This window comes from Thamnophis sirtalis, unplaced genomic scaffold (genome assembly GCF_051295495.1).
Source record: "Thamnophis sirtalis isolate CommonGarterSnake01/CBP01778 unplaced genomic scaffold, rThaSir2_p1.2 scaffold_14, whole genome shotgun sequence".
In the NCBI taxonomy this organism is placed as follows: domain Eukaryota; kingdom Metazoa; phylum Chordata; class Lepidosauria; order Squamata; family Natricidae; genus Thamnophis; species Thamnophis sirtalis.
The window spans coordinates 20,615,393-20,635,271 of NW_028261394.1; the positions used below are offsets into that span (position 1 = coordinate 20,615,393).

Genomic DNA, 19,879 nt, shown 5'->3' on the forward strand with positions numbered 1-19,879 from the left:
AAGAGATGCTTAATCAGTCAAAACCAGCATTGTCAATTGTATTCTGAAACCTCTAATATAGCTACCGCCTGGGAAACGACAGTAATTGAGACCAGCATTTCTGTCACTAAACAATGTGACCATAAGACACAACATCTCCTGATCACATCACCTAGTGACAGAAATTAAGGTCATTCTGATTTTTCTGTCATTCATTGAATCCCACAGGATCAGAGAACTGGAGATTGCCATGAGTTGGAGAGGACACGTGCACATGGCCTTGGGAAGAAGGTGCAGAGTGACCAGAAGCTACTCGCATAGGGCCGGGCAGTGGGCACATATGGTCAGCAGTGGGAGGAAGAAGATGGTGAAAGTCAGCCAGAGAAGCAGGGGCGGTGGGAGCTTTGTGGTGTGGTGTCAAGGGAGCTGGCTATGGTGTGAGGTTCGAGGTGGTATTCATTGTTGGCGCCGCCAGGAGCACTGGGGCTGAGTAGGGGCTTGGCACCTTCAGCAGTCTCAGCTGGCTGCTGCTGCCCCTGAGCCTTTCCATCAACCCCAGAGGCCATCAGTGCGGCCCCCACCCCACATGCACACATACATGACTGCATTTCAGGCACTTGGCAACTGGTTTGCAGCATTCAGCAGTCACACAATTGCAATTTACATGTTTTGTGGGTTTCTGATCCTTAAGGTCAGTTTTTGGCAAAAAATGCCTTTAGAAGTACATTGATTTGCTTAATGACTGTGCCATGCACTTAAAGACTGCCATTAAAAAAGTCATAAAATCTAGACTTATGACCATTATGACGTATGATGGAAATTTTTGGCTCCATTATCATTAAGTTGAGGATCATCTGTAATTCTCCTTTATTATAGGCCGGGCTACGCTAACAGAATCTTTCAAGTCTGAAAGTACAAATCTCCCACCATCACTTTTTACTATCTGAATAGTTAAGAAGGATCTTTTCTAAGGTTTTTTTTCTCTGCCTGTTACTTAGTTGCAGCCTCCTCTCCCTGCTCATTGCTTAAACCAGTGATGGCTAACCTTTTTCCCATCGCCAAAAGCGGGGGAGCACAGGGGGGGTCGTGTGCAGGCGTGCCCACACCCATAATGCTATGTGCACGCCCCCGCCCCCAACTTTTGGTGCATGATGGACCCGTTTTTCGCCCTCCCCAGGCTCCAGAGGCTTTCAAGGAGCCTAGGGAGGGAGAAAACAGTCGCCCCCACCCCCCTGGAGGCCCTCCGGAGGCTTCAGGAGGCTTCCCTGAAGGCTCCGGAGGGCAAAAAATGGCCCTATGGGCAACCTGGAAGTTTGGGAATAGACTTCTTCCTATGGACCTCGGATAGGCAGATGACGTTGCTTAATAATATTAAATGTTGTAGGATGGAAGCTATGCGGGTCCATTCCCGAATTTCCGGTTTGCGGAGAGCGAAAAACAGCCGAAAAAGAAGGCTGAAGTCAGCTGGCCAGCATGGGCATGGTGCTGGAGCTGACAGAGCAAAGCCTCGTGCACCCTAACAAATGTCTCCATGGCATAGGTTCGCCATCACGGGCTTAGGCAATATCTCTACCTCCCTCTTCCAAGATTGTTCTCATATTCTGTCAGGTTTAGCCCAGGAACGACATCACACAATCCAGCCAAAGTTCACTTGTTCACTTGCTAACACCATAAAAAGAGAATCGTGTCAGACCAACCTAAGCGACTGTGATCTAATGGATGAACCCTGGTAGATTTTAGAGTGGCTATCCTAAATCTCTTCCTCTTCCCATGATTCAACTCCAGTGTGTGCTGTCTGTCGTCTCACCCCGTCTTTGGAAGGTGCTCCATTCTCCCTGGAGAACCTGCTGTGTTACTGTAGAGTGTCATATCACTTCCCCTTCTTAGACACATTCCATTACCTACTCCATTACAAGCACTGCTGCATGAAGGGTCCTTAAGGGAGGACTACCTGTAATTAATGGAAGATCCAGAAGACTGGGGTTATCTGGATAAAGTGGCTCTTAGGGAGGATCGGGCAGACTGGATTTTTGGTTAAATTGCAGTTTTCATGTAGTCTTCAACAGCAACACCAAGCAACATCATAACAATCCAATCTTGAATGGATGAGGCTCCTAGAACCTCCTACTCTGAAGTGGACAAAAACTCTTCTGGCCCAGATGTTTATGGTTTAGCTGGTTGCTGAAAAATATTCTGCTGATATAACATGGAAAGTGATGGTGTTTTGTAGCTCTTGTCACCACAATTTAAGTCGGAGGATGAGGTCCTAGGGCTCCATCATGTTCACTCTTGAATCTGAAACCACTGGTGCTCTACGTGTTGCTTCAGCTGCTTCATCTCAGTAAATTAGGGAGCCCCTAAGACTGGTACCCAGAAAACCATCTTATCCTGCACCCTCATTGTCTTGGTGTTGCAAAGCTCAATCAGGCACGTAGGAGGAACTGTCGGACCTCTCGCAAACAGCCCCAGTGTTAGGCCAGATGCTGCAAAGTTAAACGAGATGCCCAAGGAAAACTTCAGTCTTGACTGAAATTTCAGGAAACTGCTCATAATCTTATATTTCAAATTTCCAGCACTGGGGATTTTATAGCACTGGGGAAATTTGTTTCTAGCCATCATCCTCAACTGGCGAATTGACCAGTTAACCATCATTTAAAAAGTTAGGATTAGAACTGGAAGGGCTGCTGGTCCGTGCACACAACCCCTCAGCTACTTATCATTTGAACACATAGAAACTCACATTTTCAGAAGTTCTACACAAACCCTTCTGGCATTCCAAGAGGGAGATTGTTGAAAGGAACTAGAACATAGAACAATGGAGTTGGAAGGGACCTTGGAGGTCTTCTAGTCCAACCCTCTGCAGCAGACCCTATACCATTTCGGACAAATGGCTGTCCAGTCTCTTTTTGAAAGCCTCCTGTGATGGAGCACCCACAACTTCTGGAGGCAAGCTATTCCATTGGCTGATTGCTCTAATCATTAGAAATTTTCTCCTTTGTTCTAGGTTGCTTCTCTATTTGGTTAGTTTCCACCCATTGTTTCTTGTCTTCCTTTTTAGTGCTTTGTAAATTAGTTTGACCCCATTGCCTTTGAAAAGCCTCTCAAATATTGGAACACTGCTATCACATCTCCCCTAATCCTTCTTTTCATTATACTAGATATACCCAATTCCTGCCACCGTTCTTCATATGTTTTAGCCTCCAGCTCCTGCATCATTTTTGTTGCTCTTCTCTGCATTCTTCCCAGAGTATCAACTTCTTTTTTATATTGTGTTGACCCAAACTGGATGCAGATTCCAAGTGTGGCCTTACTAAGGCTTTGTAAAGTGGCACTAACACTTCAGGTTATCTTGATTCTCTCTCTGTTTATGCAACCTGGGATTCAGGGGTGGGTTCCGGCCACCATTACTACCGGTTCGGTAGTAAAAAAAAAAACTGCGCTCCACACGCATGCACATTTTCATTTAAAACAATCTGCGCATGTGAACAACATTAAAAAAGGAATAAAAATTACATTTTTAACTGAAGATTGTTCTGCGCATTTGCAGAACAAAAAATCAAAATGGCACTGCTGATCCTAGTACAGTCACGTGTCCCTCTGAGTTATTACCTATTCAGCCGAACCGGACTGAATAGATAGGAACCCACCTCTGCTAGGATTGCATTGGCTCTTTTGGCTGCCACTGCACACTTCTGACTCATATTTAAGTGATTGTTCACCAGGAATCAAAGATCCCTCTCACAGTGACTGGCATTAAGCCAAGTTTCATCTGGTCTGTACCTATACAGTTTTTTTTTTCTTGCCTTACTTTGATCAAAATCTTACTTTTCATCACTGGAGATTTTTAAGAAGAGAACGGACCAGCCACTTGTCTGAAATTGTCTAGGCCTCCTGCTTGATCAGGGGGTTGGAGTACAACACCTCCAAAGTCCCTTCTGATCATGATGATCATGATGAATAGTAGCATTATCCATACTGAATTTCATTTTGTTAGTGATTGGGAGATCAGTTGTGTACAGGGTTGATGGTTTCAGTTGCATGCACTGTCAGGCCTGCAGCCATCTTTTATTTTGGATCTTTGACCTGCCACACTTTGTTATTCTACTATGCATTTTCTATTGTGGGAAAATGGGAGGGGGGATTGTACAGAGTTAGATGCTATGTAGCCATAACAAAATGATTTCTAGAAAGCCAAGGTCATCCTTTGTCTCTGCACCTCTGCACCTGACCGGAATTGGATGGGTGGAACTGCCAGCATGGCAGTGGGAGATTGGACCATGTGATGGACTTGTGGGCGTGGGGACAAGATCTTGAACTTCCAGAATTGGATGGGTGGAACTGCCAGCATGGCAGTGGGAGATTGGACCATGTGATGGACTTGTGGGCGTGGGGACAAGATCTTGAACTTCCAACTGGGTGGGGAAAACCGGGAAGCTTTCAGATTTGGGTTTTCCCAGATGTGCCAACGTGGCTCTCTTCATAAATTGGAACTTTGAAGAATCCTTTGCCTCTGATTCTGATTTACTTTTGGATGCTATTTGGAACCCTGACATGCACACTATCTAGAAGAATAAGATGAACACAGAAATTCTGGGTTTGCCCAATGCTAAAATAAGTCCAATTTGCTGTATAAAACATCCTTGAGGTAGTTTATAGCATGGAGCAAGGTCAAGAGAAGACAGCAATTCTATTAACCATGGTTGGAGCTTTAGTATTTTTTGATGGGGAGCAGGGTAGGGGGAGAGCCTCTGCCTCCTCAAAGGAGCCCTGTCTGAGCAGACCCCGTCCCCGTCCCCAACAACAGATAAGAAGCCAAAAGTCTTACTGCGGAGGAAATATCTACGAGTCCACAGCATCAAAGCAATTAAGTACAAATGCTGCCACCCCGTTCAAAGAATAACGATCTGCTCCTGGAATCTCTTTTTCATTAACACCAAGAACACGGAGGAATTGGCAGCCTCCGGCCCTGAAGGCTTTGGCTTAATGAAACAGCCGGTTCTAAGCAAAAGCGGAGAATGCACAATGGCTGTTTATCTTCCCCAGCCTCCTCCAGCCAAACCCTCTCTGGCAAGCGGGAGATGAGGCAGCGAATCTGGCAGCAGCAGAAATGTTAATATCCTGGCAGTGGCGTTTGGCTTCCTTCCTTCCTGAGATGGAAGACAGATGGTGGATCCAAAGGCTCAATAAGCCTTGGAGGAGACATCCAAGAGGGGCCCAAGAAGAGCAGACCGGCTTCCTTTTCAGGCCTGTCGGAAGGAGCCATGGGCCTCAGGAGGAGGGGAGGGCTAGACTGAGAGTTCGGATCTGGCCAGGAAAGAGCAGCATTAGGAGAGCAGCAAAGAGTCTGTTTGCTACTACGAGCAACTTACAATCTGCTCCTCAGCCAAGAGTCGGGCTCAATCAGCAGTCGAAGCCGATGGCCTCAGAGCGAAGGGGAAGCCTACAGTGCATCTGAAGGGGATGACAGTTGACACCTAGTTCAAGACTCCCAAATCCTTTCACTGTCTGCTTACGAGAAGCCTCCTTTGGCTGAGTGGGAGAAGCCTTGTGAAGGCAGAGGCAACAAGACCAATTGATAAGTAGATGTTATGGCCTGTCAGCTGCCGGCCCCTCCAGCAACCAAATCAGAGGAGGAGGCAGCGGCGTGGGAGTCAGGGTCAGCATCAAGGCAACCTGAGGGGGAAGAGGGAATGGAGCGGTCATTGAAAGAGACAGAGGTGGAGACTGGACCGTCCATCAGCCCTCAGATGGAGAGTCAACAGCCCCCAGGTCTGGAGGTGGCTGTTGAGGGAGAGGCAGAACAGCTGGTTCCAGTGTCCAGTCCCTGATGCCAGAGGATGAGGAGAGGAGAGCAGTGGAAATCTGTGGGCCAGTCCTGAAGACAGAAAAGCCACTGCTGCTAGCAAAGCCCCATCCTAGCTCTGGGGATAAAAGGCAGGAGGCGGAGATGAATTGATATGGCAGACAACTATTCATCTCCCTGCCGGACGGACTTATTAACCTGCGGTGAGAGAGAAACTTTTTGATGGGGCTGCCGGGGCTCCGAATAAAGGAATCTTTGAGTGAACTTCAGAGGGTTTGTGGTGTTTGGGGAGCTGGGTAGAACAGTAGAGCTTTGCACAACTCTAGGTTCCACCTAGCAGGAGCAGGGTGAGGCTTGAAGGAAATTACGATGTGCAAATGCCAGCCCTTGGCAAATTCGCACATCCTTCTTATTCAATTATTCCCACAGAGCAGAATGAAGAGGCCGAGTGGATTTTAGCATCTGATTGCAGGGGGAAAGGCCTGATTGGAAGAGGGACGAGCCAGAAGTGCTGGCTTTTTCACGCTGGGGGGGGGGGGGGAATGAAGAAATGGCCGTCTCCTTCTGCAGCCTGAAGGGGGTTCTGTGCTACTCCCCTCCCACCCGGTGCTCTGTGGCTATGTCCCTTGTCACAGAATTAGCCATTTCATTCCGCACCAGCCAGGCTCCCACACTCGGCGTCTCTTTATATCCCCTGCAGTAGAAGCTCATTGGCATAAGAGAGCTCGGTGGAATTAAACTTGTGCCATATGTGATGGAGGCGGAATGGCAAGCGGTTCCATTCCTGGCTCTTCGTTGCCAAGTGCAGGGCTGCCTCCTCCTCCTCCTCCTCCTCTTCCTCCTCCTCTCCAGGAGGGAGGGGTATGGTTTCAGGAGGCAAGACTTCTGCCAGGCCAGCCTGCATTGATGGACTTCTCAGCTGCTGCCAGAGGACCAGAATGAAGTTGTGTCTTTTCAGCAAAGAGGAATCTCTCAGATGGAAACACGGGTGTTGGAGGGGGGGAGGGGGCCTTGCCAGGGCTGAGCACATCCCAGGCAGCTTCGGCTGGTCTTGCCTCACTTAAGCAAAGCTATTTCCAGCCAGTTGAGCCCCACCGTTTGGCTCCCTTTGGGAAGATGCCAGCCAGAGAGGCTGCTCCTCAAGGAGCTGCAGCAGAGCCTGCCAGCAGGGGCACCGCTTCCCTCTGCCAGGGACCAGAAAACTGGCTGTTGCACTGAGGATGCGAGCACTTCCTTGCCTCTAACATGGGGGGAGGGGCGCGGAGAGGAGGCAAAGCTTCTCAGTGCTGCCAGGTCTTCACCTGGATAGAGGGATGTTCCAAGCGCCTCTGAAAGTCCCCACACAGAGGGGGAGAGCAAGCACTCCTGTTCATGTGTGACAAGCCAGGGGCTCCGGGGCAGCTGAAAAGAGACTCCAGAGATGATAGTAAAAGCTGTGTCCTGCTCAACCTGCAGTACAAGAGGGCTGAAGAACTACAGGACTGGGATCAGAAGTGCCACATTAGGCTTGGCCCCATCTCAGTTCGCCAGGGCCTGTCTTCTCAGGGTCTGCCAGCACCTGAGGAGACTCCCATGGTCCTGTAACTCAGGAGGCCCTAAGAAGACCTCAGGAAGCTGCAGTGGCTGATGTGGGCCAGAGGTTCCTTTGCTGAGAAGCAGCTGAGCAGCAGCCAAGCCTCCTAGCTTTTTGAGCCCTCCCTCTGGAGGGGTCTAGAACCAGCTGGGCCTCAGGATGTGCCCCCCCCCCCAGTTCTCTTTTTCTCTCCTGCTCAAGCTCCATGTTCAACAGCTGGAAGTCACCTCCTTCTCCTGGAGAATTGCTCTGGTCCTCCCTTGCAGCCAAAGTTGAATGCATTGGGCAAACCAACTCGAATGCTTTTGAGCCACACGAATCTCTCAACAAGAAGCAGCTGAAAAATAAACCCACTGCTTTTCCCAGAGGCCAGCCTCCTTTCTTACCTGGGGCTGGGGTGGATGAGTGGGGGGTTCCCCAGGCCTGGGCATGGGGGATGTATGCAACACCTGATACCAAGAAGGCATATTATACAGTGGTGGGCTTCTCTTACCATCGCTACCACTAATCGTGGTCAGTCCATTCCCGAGCTGTGCCTGTGACACCCAGCTGCTTGTCGGAGTGCGTGCAGGCTCCACGCCTGTGCGCACATGCGCAGTGTGCCTTTTGGCATAAATACAGCTATAGAGCATGGGCAGGCGGGTGGGCCAAAGGAACCACCGTATCGGTATGCTCTCTGCTGCTCTAGGCCACTACCGGTACGGCCGTACCAGTCAGGCCCCGCAGCAACCCACCACTGGTGTTATAGAAAGGATCCCTCCCCTTTTGATCAGCGCAGAACACCTGCTGAACATTGTAAGCCAAGGCTGCCATGAGGAAGGAAAGGGCCTGGCATCACCAGGTTTTCAGGGGCGGGGGGAATACTCAACTTCACTCTGCATGATTTTGGTTCGTACACAAATATAGCATTATGTAAGTGTGTGTCATATCTTCCTCCAGCCAAAATAAAGGCAGCAGTGCGACAGGAGAGGGAGGGGGTGTCCACAGCCTGCTCCCCCTCCCTGCCCTTGCCCGCTTCGGTTGCTTTCCATTCAGCCTTGGCATTTGCCAGAAGTGTGAAAAGCCATTACTGAAAATCCAGCAGATGTTTTAATCAGTCTTATCTCTTGCCAATTTGCAAGGAAAGGAAATAAAACTGATAGGAAGTTCATCATGGTTATCTCTAAATCGCTCCCCCAGGAGAGCCTGGCACAGCTTCCTGGAATGGTTTCAGTCGCAGCCTGGCAGAGAGGCTGGCGCTGCCTTGTTCCTGCCCCCCCGCCCCCCCCCCAGGACTTGCTGACCACAGGGTCCATATGGGCCTGAGACCTGCTGGGCTCTTGGCCCAAAACAAGGGAGTGAAGAGAGAAGGGGGGGGCATTCTTGGAAGGCCAGCCCCTTCTGTCTGAGGGATGCACCCTGAGTAGCAAATGCCGGGCTGGGGGGGGGGGGGGCTGAGGAACAACTGTGGCTCTCCTCCTCTCTGCCTTGGCCAGGTTCCAGGACTGAAAAGTCTGAAAAGCCCTGGAGCCAAGTGAGCCGAATTCAGAGGAGGGCTGGGCAAGATAGTTATAGCCCTAGCACTAGCCCTTATGCTCACACTTATGCTCCATTGTGCTTTTATAGCCCTTTCTAAGCAGTTTACAAAGTCAGCCTCTTGCCCATAACAATCTGGGTTCTCATTTTACCGATGTTGGAAGGATGGAGGGCTGAGTCGATCTTGAGCCGGTCAGGATCGAGCTCCAGACTGTAGGCAGAGTTTGCCTGCAATGCTGCATTCCAACCACTGAGCCACCAGAGCTCATTTGTTAGTGGAGACTTACAGCCTCCCACACATAGAGTAAATGGGAAGGAGATGATACCCATCTTCCAGGTCTAAAGCAGCAATCCCAAACCTTTCTGGTTTGGCAGCAGGAGGGAAGAGGGGATGGTCTTGTGTGAGTGGCAGGCATGCGCGCGAGCGCACACAACTCCATTTGTGCAAGTAGCAGGTGCCTACGTCCATCGCTCGCACAAATGAAGCTTCATGCACAAGCACAGGACCTGCTGCTCGTGTAAGTGCACTCGCCCGCCACTTGTGTGGCCCAGTTCCAAACAGGTCACGGCCTGGTATTGGGATGCGGCCTGGAGGTTGGGGACCCCTGGTCTGAAGGGTTGTCCTGTGGAGGAGGGCAGGATCAGGGCCAGTGGAAGTAGATGCAGGTTAGCCATTAGGAGGAATTCTTAGGAGAAGGACGGGGTCACGGAGCCTCATGGCCTCACTTGGTGCTATGATCCCCCGCGTGGGAAGTCTTCAAACAGAGTCGGACCACCTTCTATCTGAAATACTTTGGCAGGATCCTTCCCTGAAGAAGGGGTTGGGCTAGATTGCCTCTGAGATCTCTCCCCACTTTATGCTGCTGTGACCTGAAAGTAGTTTTGGCCAGAATATTTGCTTCCTGCCATGAAAAGCAAAACACGGGTCTTCGCCTATCTATCAATTGCTGCTGCTTCTGCACAGCCTGGGAACGTCCCTCAGGATCCGAGGAGATTTGGCCACAAAATTCCCATGGGGAACCTCAAGGCACTGAATTCAAAGAAAGTCCAGCCAGGCTCCTGTTGGATGATGAACTGCACAGAGCTCCCCCCCACCCCTTCCAGCAAGGTCCGGAAAAGAGAAGGATGGCTGCAGGCTTCATCTGAGCAGAGCAGGAGCCCAGGCCCTGTGCAGGACCACCAGCCATCAGCCAAAGGGCTCTGAGGGTCTCCTCAAGGCCCCTCTGTGTAGACCCCCCCCACAGAGAAGCTCCAGTTACTGCAGGCAGGCGTGGAGCGATGGGCTCTGCTTGATAAGCGGCTTTCCCCAGGGCCAAGAAGAAATTAATGACATTCTACATTGACCTTAGCTTCTTCTTGCTGAACTAACTTTAAACAATTTAAATCATTTCTGATCTTAAGCATAGGCTAACTGGAATTTCTTGGTCCCATATTTATTTTGTATATAGTCAATCCATTTTTTCCAGTCTCATTTATATCTCTCATTTGAGTGATCTTTAAGATATGCCGATATTTTAGCCATCTCGGCTAAGTTTGTAACTTTCAATGTCCATTCTTGAGTTGTAGGCAAGTCTTCCTTCTTCCAGTATTGCGCCACCAACAGTCTTGCTGCCATTATTAGGTGCAGAATTGTTAGTCTCTACCACTGTAAAGTCAGTACATATACCTAGTAAGAATAACTGAGGAGTAAACTTTATCCTTCTTTTAAAGATATTTTGCATAATCCACCATATTTTTATCCAAAATGCCTTAACCTTTTGGCAGGTCCACCATATATGAAAATATGTAGCATTGAGAGAGCCACATCTCCAACATTTAGGCTGTAAGTTCGGATACATAGAAGCCAGCTTTTTAGGATCTAAATGCCATCTATAGAACATCTTATAAAAATTTTCTCTCAGGTTTTGAGCTTGTGTAAATTTCACATTTCTTACCCAGATTCTTTCCCATGTATCCAACATTATTGGTTCTTCAATGTTTTGAGCCCACTTTATCATACAATCTTTAACTAATTCTGTTTCCAAATCCATCTGTATTAATACATTATATATCCTCTTTATATGCATTAAGCTTTGATCTCTTAGTTGTTTAAACAGATTATCCTCAACTTGAATAAAACCAATTTTTTAATCTATTTTCCACCTAGCCTGTAATTGCCCATACTGGAACTATGTTTGAACTACCTTCTCCTCTTTTAATACCTCTAAGGATTTTAATTGTAGTACCCCCCTTTCCAAGATAAGAAGCTGTCTGTAGGTAATTCTATCCTGTTTTTGTGCTATATTCATATTTTCAATTGCGTGTCTAGGAATTGCCCACATGGGTATCTTGTCATTTAATTTATATTAGTATTTTTTCCAGACCCGCAGTAAAGCATTTCTTAAAATATGACTTTTAAAATTCTTGTCCAATTTTTTGTTGAATAACAGGTAAGCATGCCAGCCAAATACCAGATCGTGTCCCTCAATATTCAATATTCTATCATTAGTTAAATGAGTCCAATCACTAATTACAGATAGTGCCACTGCATCATAATATAGTTTTAAGTTAGGTAGTTTCAATCCTCCTCTCTCATGTACATCTTGCATTATTTTCATCTTTACTCTCGGCTTCTTTCCTGCCCATACAAATTTGTCAGGGCCGAGAAGAGATGAGTGGGGGGATTGAGAAAGAGGGCCATTTGGAGCAAGAACTGATCACTCTGGGATTCCCTGTGTTGCTTTTAAGAAAGAGGGCTAGAGCAATTGGACAGAGATAGAATGAATGAATGAATGAATATATGAATGAATGAATGAATGAATGAATGAATGAATGAATGAATGAATGAATGAATGAATGATGGAAGGAGCAATGACTAGCAATAGCCCTGATGATGTTACCTAGTTTGGGTAATGAAACATCTGCAAAAAATCCACCAAGCTCAGAGAGCACCAAGGACCCCTCATGTCACCCTCAGCTACGAATTTTCTCCATTATTGGAGCAATGACTTGAATGCATCTGAGAGGGAGAAAAAGGAGGCACAAGAACACTCCTTTCTGAGAAGGTCAACTGCCCAACAACCCACAAGAGGCCTCACAGGCCTCCCCCAAATCCAGCCCCTGCAGAGCAGCTTTTCCCCACCACAGATTGGTGGGACCCTGGGGCTGCACAGAATTGACTTGTGGGAATGGGGCGGGGGAGCGCTGGGAGGAAGCCCAATGGTGGAACTTCCTCTGACCTTCCAGCAAGAGAAGGTCGCTGGTGCATATGGAGGGCAGGAGGGGGAAGCGTGGCTGGATCTAAAAGAAAACCCAAGTCAGTCACAGTGTGTTGGACTTCAATTACTGAGGTTATTTCAGGATTACTTAGCCTTTACGCTGTCAATTACTTAACGGGTGGAAGGACTCAGCGAGACCCCCTCATTACTTTTGCTGACAACAAGAGAGAAAAATAGTTTGGCCTCAGCTTTAGCTGTTCCCTTCCAGCCTCCATCCTGCCCGTCTCCTAATCATTCTGGTTGCTATTAAGTGAGACATTTTCTGAAAAATTCTAACCCATCTGCTCTGCCCAATCCAAAGGGAGAAGAGGAATATATTTCATTCGGCACTGGGATTTCCACCGTAAGAGCCTTGAGCTGTGTTTTTATCCTGTTCAAGCTCAACCAAGGAAATGCCACGGAGCTCTTGTCCCAGCCATAAATCCAGCTGAAGCCTCATACAGTAGTACTTCAGAGCCCCATCAGTCTTGCACATGCGATGGTTTCATTTGCAACAGGATGCAGAAAAAGAAGACAGACAATGGCAGTCCAATAAAGCAGCTCCAATAGTCTGGGAATGAGGAAATGGAGCCAGTAGGCCAGTGGTGAAATTCCGATTTTTTTACTACCGGTTCTGTGGGTATTGCTTGGTGGCCGTGGCAGGGGGAGGATACTGCAAAATCCCTATTTCCTCCCCTCTCCTGGGGGAAGGATATTGTAAAATCTCCATTCCCACCCCACTGGGGCCAGCCAGAGGTGGTATTTGCTGGTTCTCTAACTACTCAAAATTTCTGCTCCCTTCCAGAACCTGTGAGAACCTGCTGAATTTCACCGCTGCAGAAAGCTCAACTTGTGGCACTCAGAGAAGGGCTCAGTGGGAAATTCAGTGCCATGTCCCTCCTGTGTCATGGCACCCCATCATAGCTGCTGCCACCTATCCGCAACGTAGCCCCTCCCATGCTATGAATGTGGGGACAAATGTGCTCCCTCCTCCCCAACCCCAGGGAGCTGAAGGTGTCACTCACCCCCTTGCAGATGGCCACTGCTTCTTTGCTCATGGATTTGGGATAGGCCACATTGTGCTCCATGATCGACTGGAAAAGCTCATCTTCATCTTCTCCTTCAAAAGGTGCCTGTGTAATTGGGGAGCAGAAGAGGAAGGGGCTTCAGAGGCACCCACTCTGTTTCCTAGGGAGCTCTGGGGATGCTCCACCTCAAAGGCAACCCCCTCCCCCCCACAGCATAAGCCTGGATTACCTGTCCCGCCAACATCTCATAGAGCAAGACGCCAAAGGCCCACCAGTCCACCGATTTCCCATAGGGTTGATAGGCAATTATCTGAAAGACAACAGAAATCACATCACCATTATAGCAAAGGTCCCCAACCCCTGATCCACAGCCTGTTGGGAACAGGGCCACACAAGTGATGGGTAAGCATCTGAAGCTTCATTTGCACATGCACCTGATTAAGTTGAGAGTGCAAACCTGTTGTCGTCCCCACCCACCTCTGTATGCCACCATGTGCTGCTGCCGGTCCATGTAGCCCAAAAGGTTGGGGGCCACTGCATTGTGGGACTAAGTCCATAGCCCTCTTAGTGCCATAGCCATGTGTGTTGTGACCCTCCAATGGCCTTCAGAGCTGGCAGCAGATTCGGACAGTGAGGAGGTTGGGGAGGAACATGGACCAGTCCTGGAGTCTGGGGAAGGCTCTGATGAGGGCTCTGTGTCAGAGGCAGAGAGGGGGCCAGCGCCATCTACCAGTTATCAGCTGCTTTCAGAGTCAGACATTAGTGAGACAGACAAATAGTTGGAGCCTGTTCCCAGTGTGCGCATGCGCAGAGTTGCCAGGCGAAGGGAATAGCTAAAGAACAGGGGTCGACTTGGAAGTAAGGCCACTGGTGAACAGTGATTGGCCCCTCCCAGAGGGAATAACAGAGCAGCAGAAGGGGAGTGGAGTTTGCAGGAGACAATTAGTTCGCTTAATTGGTTCATGACTCTCCAAGAGAGTGGGCCGGAGCATCACGGTCGTAACAGGGAGGGGCAGATATGGCGGGGACTTTAGGGCTGGCCATTACCGGGGAAGGAGGGCTCGCTACGTTACAGAGATCCCTCCTTCCGGCCCTATGAGTCCCACTCCAAGGCCAGATGGCGCGAGTAATCAGGACCCTGGTCTCAGGCTGTTGTCGCTAAATGCCAGGTCTGTAGTTCATAAGGCTCCCCTCGTCCGGGACTTAATTTTAGACGAGAGGGCAGACCTGGCATGTATTACTGAAACCTGGCTGGGCCCGGAGGGAGGAGTCCCCCTCGTAGAGATGTGCCCAGAAGGTTTTCAGGTGCTCCATCAGCCGAGAGCTCAGGGAAGGGGTGGGGGTGTGGCTATTGTTATCCGAGAGTCTCTAGTACCTCGTAGGATCCCTGCTCCGGAGCTTGTCGGGTGTGAGTCCCTGCTGGTGAAGTTGGACCTCAAGGGTCAAATGGGTTTGCTGTTAACGTACCTGCCTCCCAACAGCGTTGCAGCAGCCCTACCCTCGCTCCTCGAGTCGGTAGCCGAGCTGGCAATTGAGTTCCCCAGGCTTATGGTCCTGGGGGATTTCAATCTGCCTTCGCTCGGTGAACACTCTGATGGAGCGCAGGAGTTCATGGCTTCCATGACAGCCATGGGCTTGACCCAAGTAATTCGGGGCCCAACCCACTCAGCGGGTCACATGCTCGACCTCGTATTCCTCTCGGAGCAGTGGACTTGTGATCTTGGTCTGAGGGGTAGCGAGATCATACCCCTGTCGTGGTCAGACCACTGCCTACTGAGGCTTGACTTTCGGAGACCAAACCCCCACTGTAGGGAGGAGGAACCGACCAGGTGGTTCCGCCCCAGGCGACTTATGGACCCTTTGAGGTTCCAGACGGAGCTTGGGGTTATTCCTGATACCCTCGCCCACAGTCCGGTGGAGACTCTGGTTGCTGCTTGGAACTCGGCAGTGACGGAGTCTCTTAACCGGATTGCGCCACTACGGCCGCTCCGAGGCAGTGGATCCAGGAGGCCCCCTTGGTTCACTGAGGAACTCCGGGAGAGGAAGCGCCGGAAGAGACGCCTAGAGCACTTATGGAGATCCAATAAATCCGAATCGAACCGAGCACTTTTAACATCTTGCATCAAGGAATACATCAGGGCAATCAGGCCGTCGAAAAGAACCTATATTGCCCCCTTGATTGCCTCCGCTGAGTTGCGCCCAGCCGCCCTGTTCAGGATAACCCGTTCCCTCTTAAATAGGAGGGATACGGGGGATCCTTTGCAGGGTAGGGCTGAGGATTACGTCCAGTTTCTAGCGGACAAAGTTGCTCGGTTTCGGTCGGACTTGGACTCCAATTTCGCAGATCCAGCCGAGGCACAGGGGGATAATCTGGTAGGCCATCGCTGGGTTGAGTTTCAGGCTGTTGCCCCTGAGGACGTGGACAAGGCCATGAGAGCTGTGAGTGCCTCCACATGTGTACTGGACCCGTGCTCCTCCTGGCTGGTTGCTAACAGCAGGGAGGTGACACGGGGCTGGATCCAGGCGGTTGTTACCGCCTCCCTTTGGGAGGGGGTCTTTCCCCCCGCTTTTAAGGCGGCGGTGGTGAGACCCCTCCTGAAGAAACCATCTTTGGATCCAGCCGTTCTTAACAACTATTGTCCAGTCTCCAACCTCCCCTTTGTGGGGAAGGTTGTTGAGAAGGTGGTGGCCTTTCAGCTCCAGCGGTCCTTGGAGGAAGCTAGTTATCTGGACCCATTCCAGACTGGCTTCAGGCCTGGCTACAGCACAGAAACCGCTTTGGTCGCATTGACCGATGACCTCTGGAGAGCCAGGGACGGAGGCCACGCCTCCATCCTGGTTCTCCTTGACCTCTCAGCGGCTTTCGATACCATCGACCATGGTATCCTTCTGCGACGACTGCGGGAGGTGGGGGTGGGAGGCACTGTTTTGCGGTGGTTCTCCTCTTACCTCTCGGACAGGTCGCAGTCGGTGTTAGTTGGAGGGCAGAGATCGACCCCTAGGCCCCTAACATATGGGGTGCCGCAGGGTTCGGTCTTGTCCCCCCTACTTTTTAACATCTACATGAAACCGCTGGGCGAGATCATTCGGCGGCACGGGATAAAATACCACCAGTATGCGGACGATACTCAGTTGTATCTGTCCGCTCCGTGCCAACTCAATGAAGCGGTGGACGTGATGAACCAGGGCCTTGAAGCTGTTAGGGACTGGATGAGGGCTAACAAGCTTGTGCTCAACCCAGATAAGACCGAGTGGCTGTTGTGTTTCCCTCCCACTAATTCGGCAAGTATTCCATCTCTCAGGCTGGGGGGTCAAATATTACGCCCCTCAGACAGGGTCCGCAACTTGGGAGTCCTCCTGGACCCACAGCTGACTTTTGAACACCATCTGTCAGCTGTGACCAGGGGAGCATTTGCCCAGGTTCGCCTGGTGCACCAGTTGCGCCCCTACCTGAACCGGGAGGCTCTCACAACAGTCACTCGTGCCCTTGTGACCTCTAGGCTGGAGTACTGCAATGTGTTCTACATGGGGCTGCCCTTGAAGAGTATTCGGCGACTTCAGCTAGTCCAGAATGCGGCCGCGCGAGCGATTGTGGGTGCACCTCGCTTCACCCACATAACACCTATCCTCCGCGAGCTGCACTGGCTACCGGTCGATCTCCGGGTACGCTTCAAGGTGCTACTTGTCACCTACAAAGCCCTTCATGGTAGTGGATCTGGGTACTTGAGAGACCGCCTACTGCCAATTACCTCCACCCGACCAATTAGATCCCATAGATTAGGCCTCCTCCGAGTCCCATCTGCCGGTCAATGCCGACTGGCAACTACGCGGAGGAGAGCCTTCTCGGTGGCAGCTCCGACCCTATGGAACGATCTCCCCGTGGAGATTCGTACCCTCACCACCCTCCAGACCTTCCACACAGCCCTTAAAATCTGGCTATCCCGTCAGGCCTGGGGTTAAAGACTGTAACCCACCCGAATAGTATGAATGTTGTGCTTTTAATGATGTACTGTCTTATGTGTTAATTGTTTGTTTTCCCCCCCTTTTCGAGTTGTAAGCTGCCCTGAGTCCCCCCAGGGAAAAGGGCGGCATATAAATAAATTACTCTAACTCTAACTCTAACTCCTTGCCAAGTTTTGCAGATATCGGCCTGGCAGCTCTCCAAGCCAGATAAGGTCTGTGACTGTAAATCCTCCTTTGAAAGACTTTGCTGGATGTGAAGGGGCAGAATTCAGAGTCAATAAAAGGGGTTTTTGTCAGGACAAGGAGTTTGCTCCATGCTCTTGGGAAGCCTTGGTCAGAGTAATGTGACATCAGTGCTTTGATAGGAAATGTGGAGAGGAGGGAAACCGTGTCCATCTGTGGTGGTTTCTGGCAGCACTTTTCCGACTAGCCCATTTGATTAAAAGGCCAACGTTTTTCATAAGCTGCAGCTCCCAGTTACAAGGAAGGAAAAGGAAGGCTGGTTGCTTAGGAGTCTTGCGCTATGGGAACCAATCCTCTCACAAAGGAGACGCGGGTTTCTGCAATGGCAAGTCTTCTTTCCCCCAAGCATGTTCCCCCCAGCACCTGCTCCCTTATCTCACTGTTTGCAGTCCTTATGCTACATATTTGTAGAATATTTATTATCTGACTTTCACAGCAAATACCCACAGAAGGAAGTTTCCATGGAAATAGAATGACACAGCCACAAATAAAAGAATTCCACAAGAACAACAGGAGATAACTATGTAAATGTAACCAAATCTACACCTAACTTCCTCAGAGCAGCGTTTCAACTGTGGGCACTTTAAGATGCCTGGACTTCAATTCCCAGAATTCTCCAGCCAGCATGGCTAATGGGAAATTCTGCAAGTTGAAGTCAGGGTGTCTTAAAGTGGCCATGCTTGAGAAACTGCCTTAGTAGAACAGGGGTCTCCAACCTTGGCAACTTTAAGCCTGGAGCTGGCTGGGGAATTCTGGGAGTTGAAGTCCTCCAGGCTTAAAGTTGCCAAGTTGGAGACCCCTTAGAACCCCACATCATTTAAAAGGATGAAAACATCATTAGGCAAGCGTCCACTGCCCATGTATAAAAGGAGGCCAAGTGTTCCCACTCAAGGACAAAAGGTGTCCTTGAAAAAGAATGGACTACAATGAGGAAGTCAACCTATCCTACAACTCTACAAGGCTTCACTGAAACTTAACTGGGTCAAAACAGAGCAGCCACATAAGAGCTTATGGTTTCTCTCTATGGTGCACGAAGCCTTTTCTTGAATGTTTGAATTTCACACACCAGTACACTGATTGAAGTGTGAGGTTAAATGTGCATGTAATATTCCAATAGACTACTAGAGATAATCCTTGACTTACAATAGTTCATTTAGGGACCGTTTGAAGTCACAATGGCGCTGAAAAAAGTGACTTATAGTAGTAAGAAATAAATTCATGCCAATAAATTAGTATTAGTACCACTTTATAAAACCTTAGTAAATCCACACCAGGAATACTGCATCCGATTTTGGTCACCATATCACAAAAAAGAGGTTGAGACTTTGGAAAAACTGCACAAAGAAGAGCAACTGAGATGATTAAAGGCCTGAAGACTAAAACATATGAAGAACAGCTGCAGGAATTGGGTTTGGCCAGTTTAGAGAAAAGATGGACTAGGGGAGGTCTTCCAGTACTTAAGAGGCTGACACAAAGAAGAGGCGGCCAACTTGTTCTCCACAGAACCTGAAGTCAGGAAAAGAAGCAATAGATGGAAACTAACCAAGGAGAGAAGCAACCTGGAATTAAGGAGAAACTTCCTAACAGTGAGGACAATTAACCAGTGGAACAGCTTGCCACCAGAAGTTGTGGATGATCCATCACTGGAGGTTTTTAAGAAGAGACTGCCCGGCCATTTGTCTGAAATGCTATAGGGTCTCCTGCTTGAGCAGGGGGCTGGATCCAAGGTCCGTTCCTGCTCTATTGGAATTCTGAAATGTTCCTGGTGGATGATTACTTGGTCCTCCAATGATTTTGGATTTTGGAAAGTACAAGCCACTGAGATATGCAAACTTCCCAATTCCTGTACCCAGACACCTCACAGCCATCTGGTCATGATCCAGTTTCAGGTTTTTTTTACATCATGATATTAGTTCAAAATATGCACAAACAGGTTCTCTTGGTTCAGATAATATACAGAAATACAATTGTCTCAATCATGGTTGGAACAAAAGGTGGGAGACCAAATTTTGTTTAAACCAGAAATTTTTCTCCTAGGCATAATACCGGAGGGGGTTTAAGAAAAATATACTCTATCTAATTATACATGTACTAACTGCAGCACGCATAACTTTTGCGCAGTATTGGAAAAAAGAAAATACACCATCAGAGTTAGATATAATCAGAAAAGTGTTGGCCTGTGCGGAAGCAGGTAGGCGCACTCTTGAACCTAAAAATAAAGGGGAATCAGAATATTTTGAAGTCTGGAACAAATTTTATGATTGGTATAAGACAAGGTGACAAGACTGCAACAAATTGTATATATTGTGATTGGACAGAAGGATAGACAATGCAATAAGTAGGCTAATAGTTAATGGTTGAGACTAATTGTATATAACGTGAATATATGGTCACTTCGACTCTGCGGTACTGCATTGTTTTAAATGTAAAAATAATAAAAATATATTTCAAAAAACACATAAAAAGAAATACAATTGTCATCTTTTCAGCCTAGGATAGTCACACAAACTCTCTCGGCAGATATTAAACCCCACTGCAG

At 48.9% G+C, this 19,879-nt stretch overlaps 1 protein-coding gene across 3 annotated transcripts in view; it reads right to left on the bottom strand.

Moving 5' to 3' along the window:
• Nucleotides 1-19,879, bottom strand: part of PRKCB (protein kinase C beta) — a 268,543-nt gene that overhangs the window by 26,778 nt on the left and 221,886 nt on the right. For all 3 annotated transcript variants that reach the window (XM_087729053.1, XM_087729052.1, XM_087729054.1), the window contains 2 exons: nucleotides 13,364-13,444; nucleotides 13,132-13,239 (listed from right to left, as the gene is read on the bottom strand). In XM_087729053.1, the coding sequence (XP_087585179.1) occupies nucleotides 13,132-13,239; nucleotides 13,364-13,444 (189 nt within the window). The remainder of the gene's footprint in view (nucleotides 1-13,131; nucleotides 13,240-13,363; nucleotides 13,445-19,879) is intronic.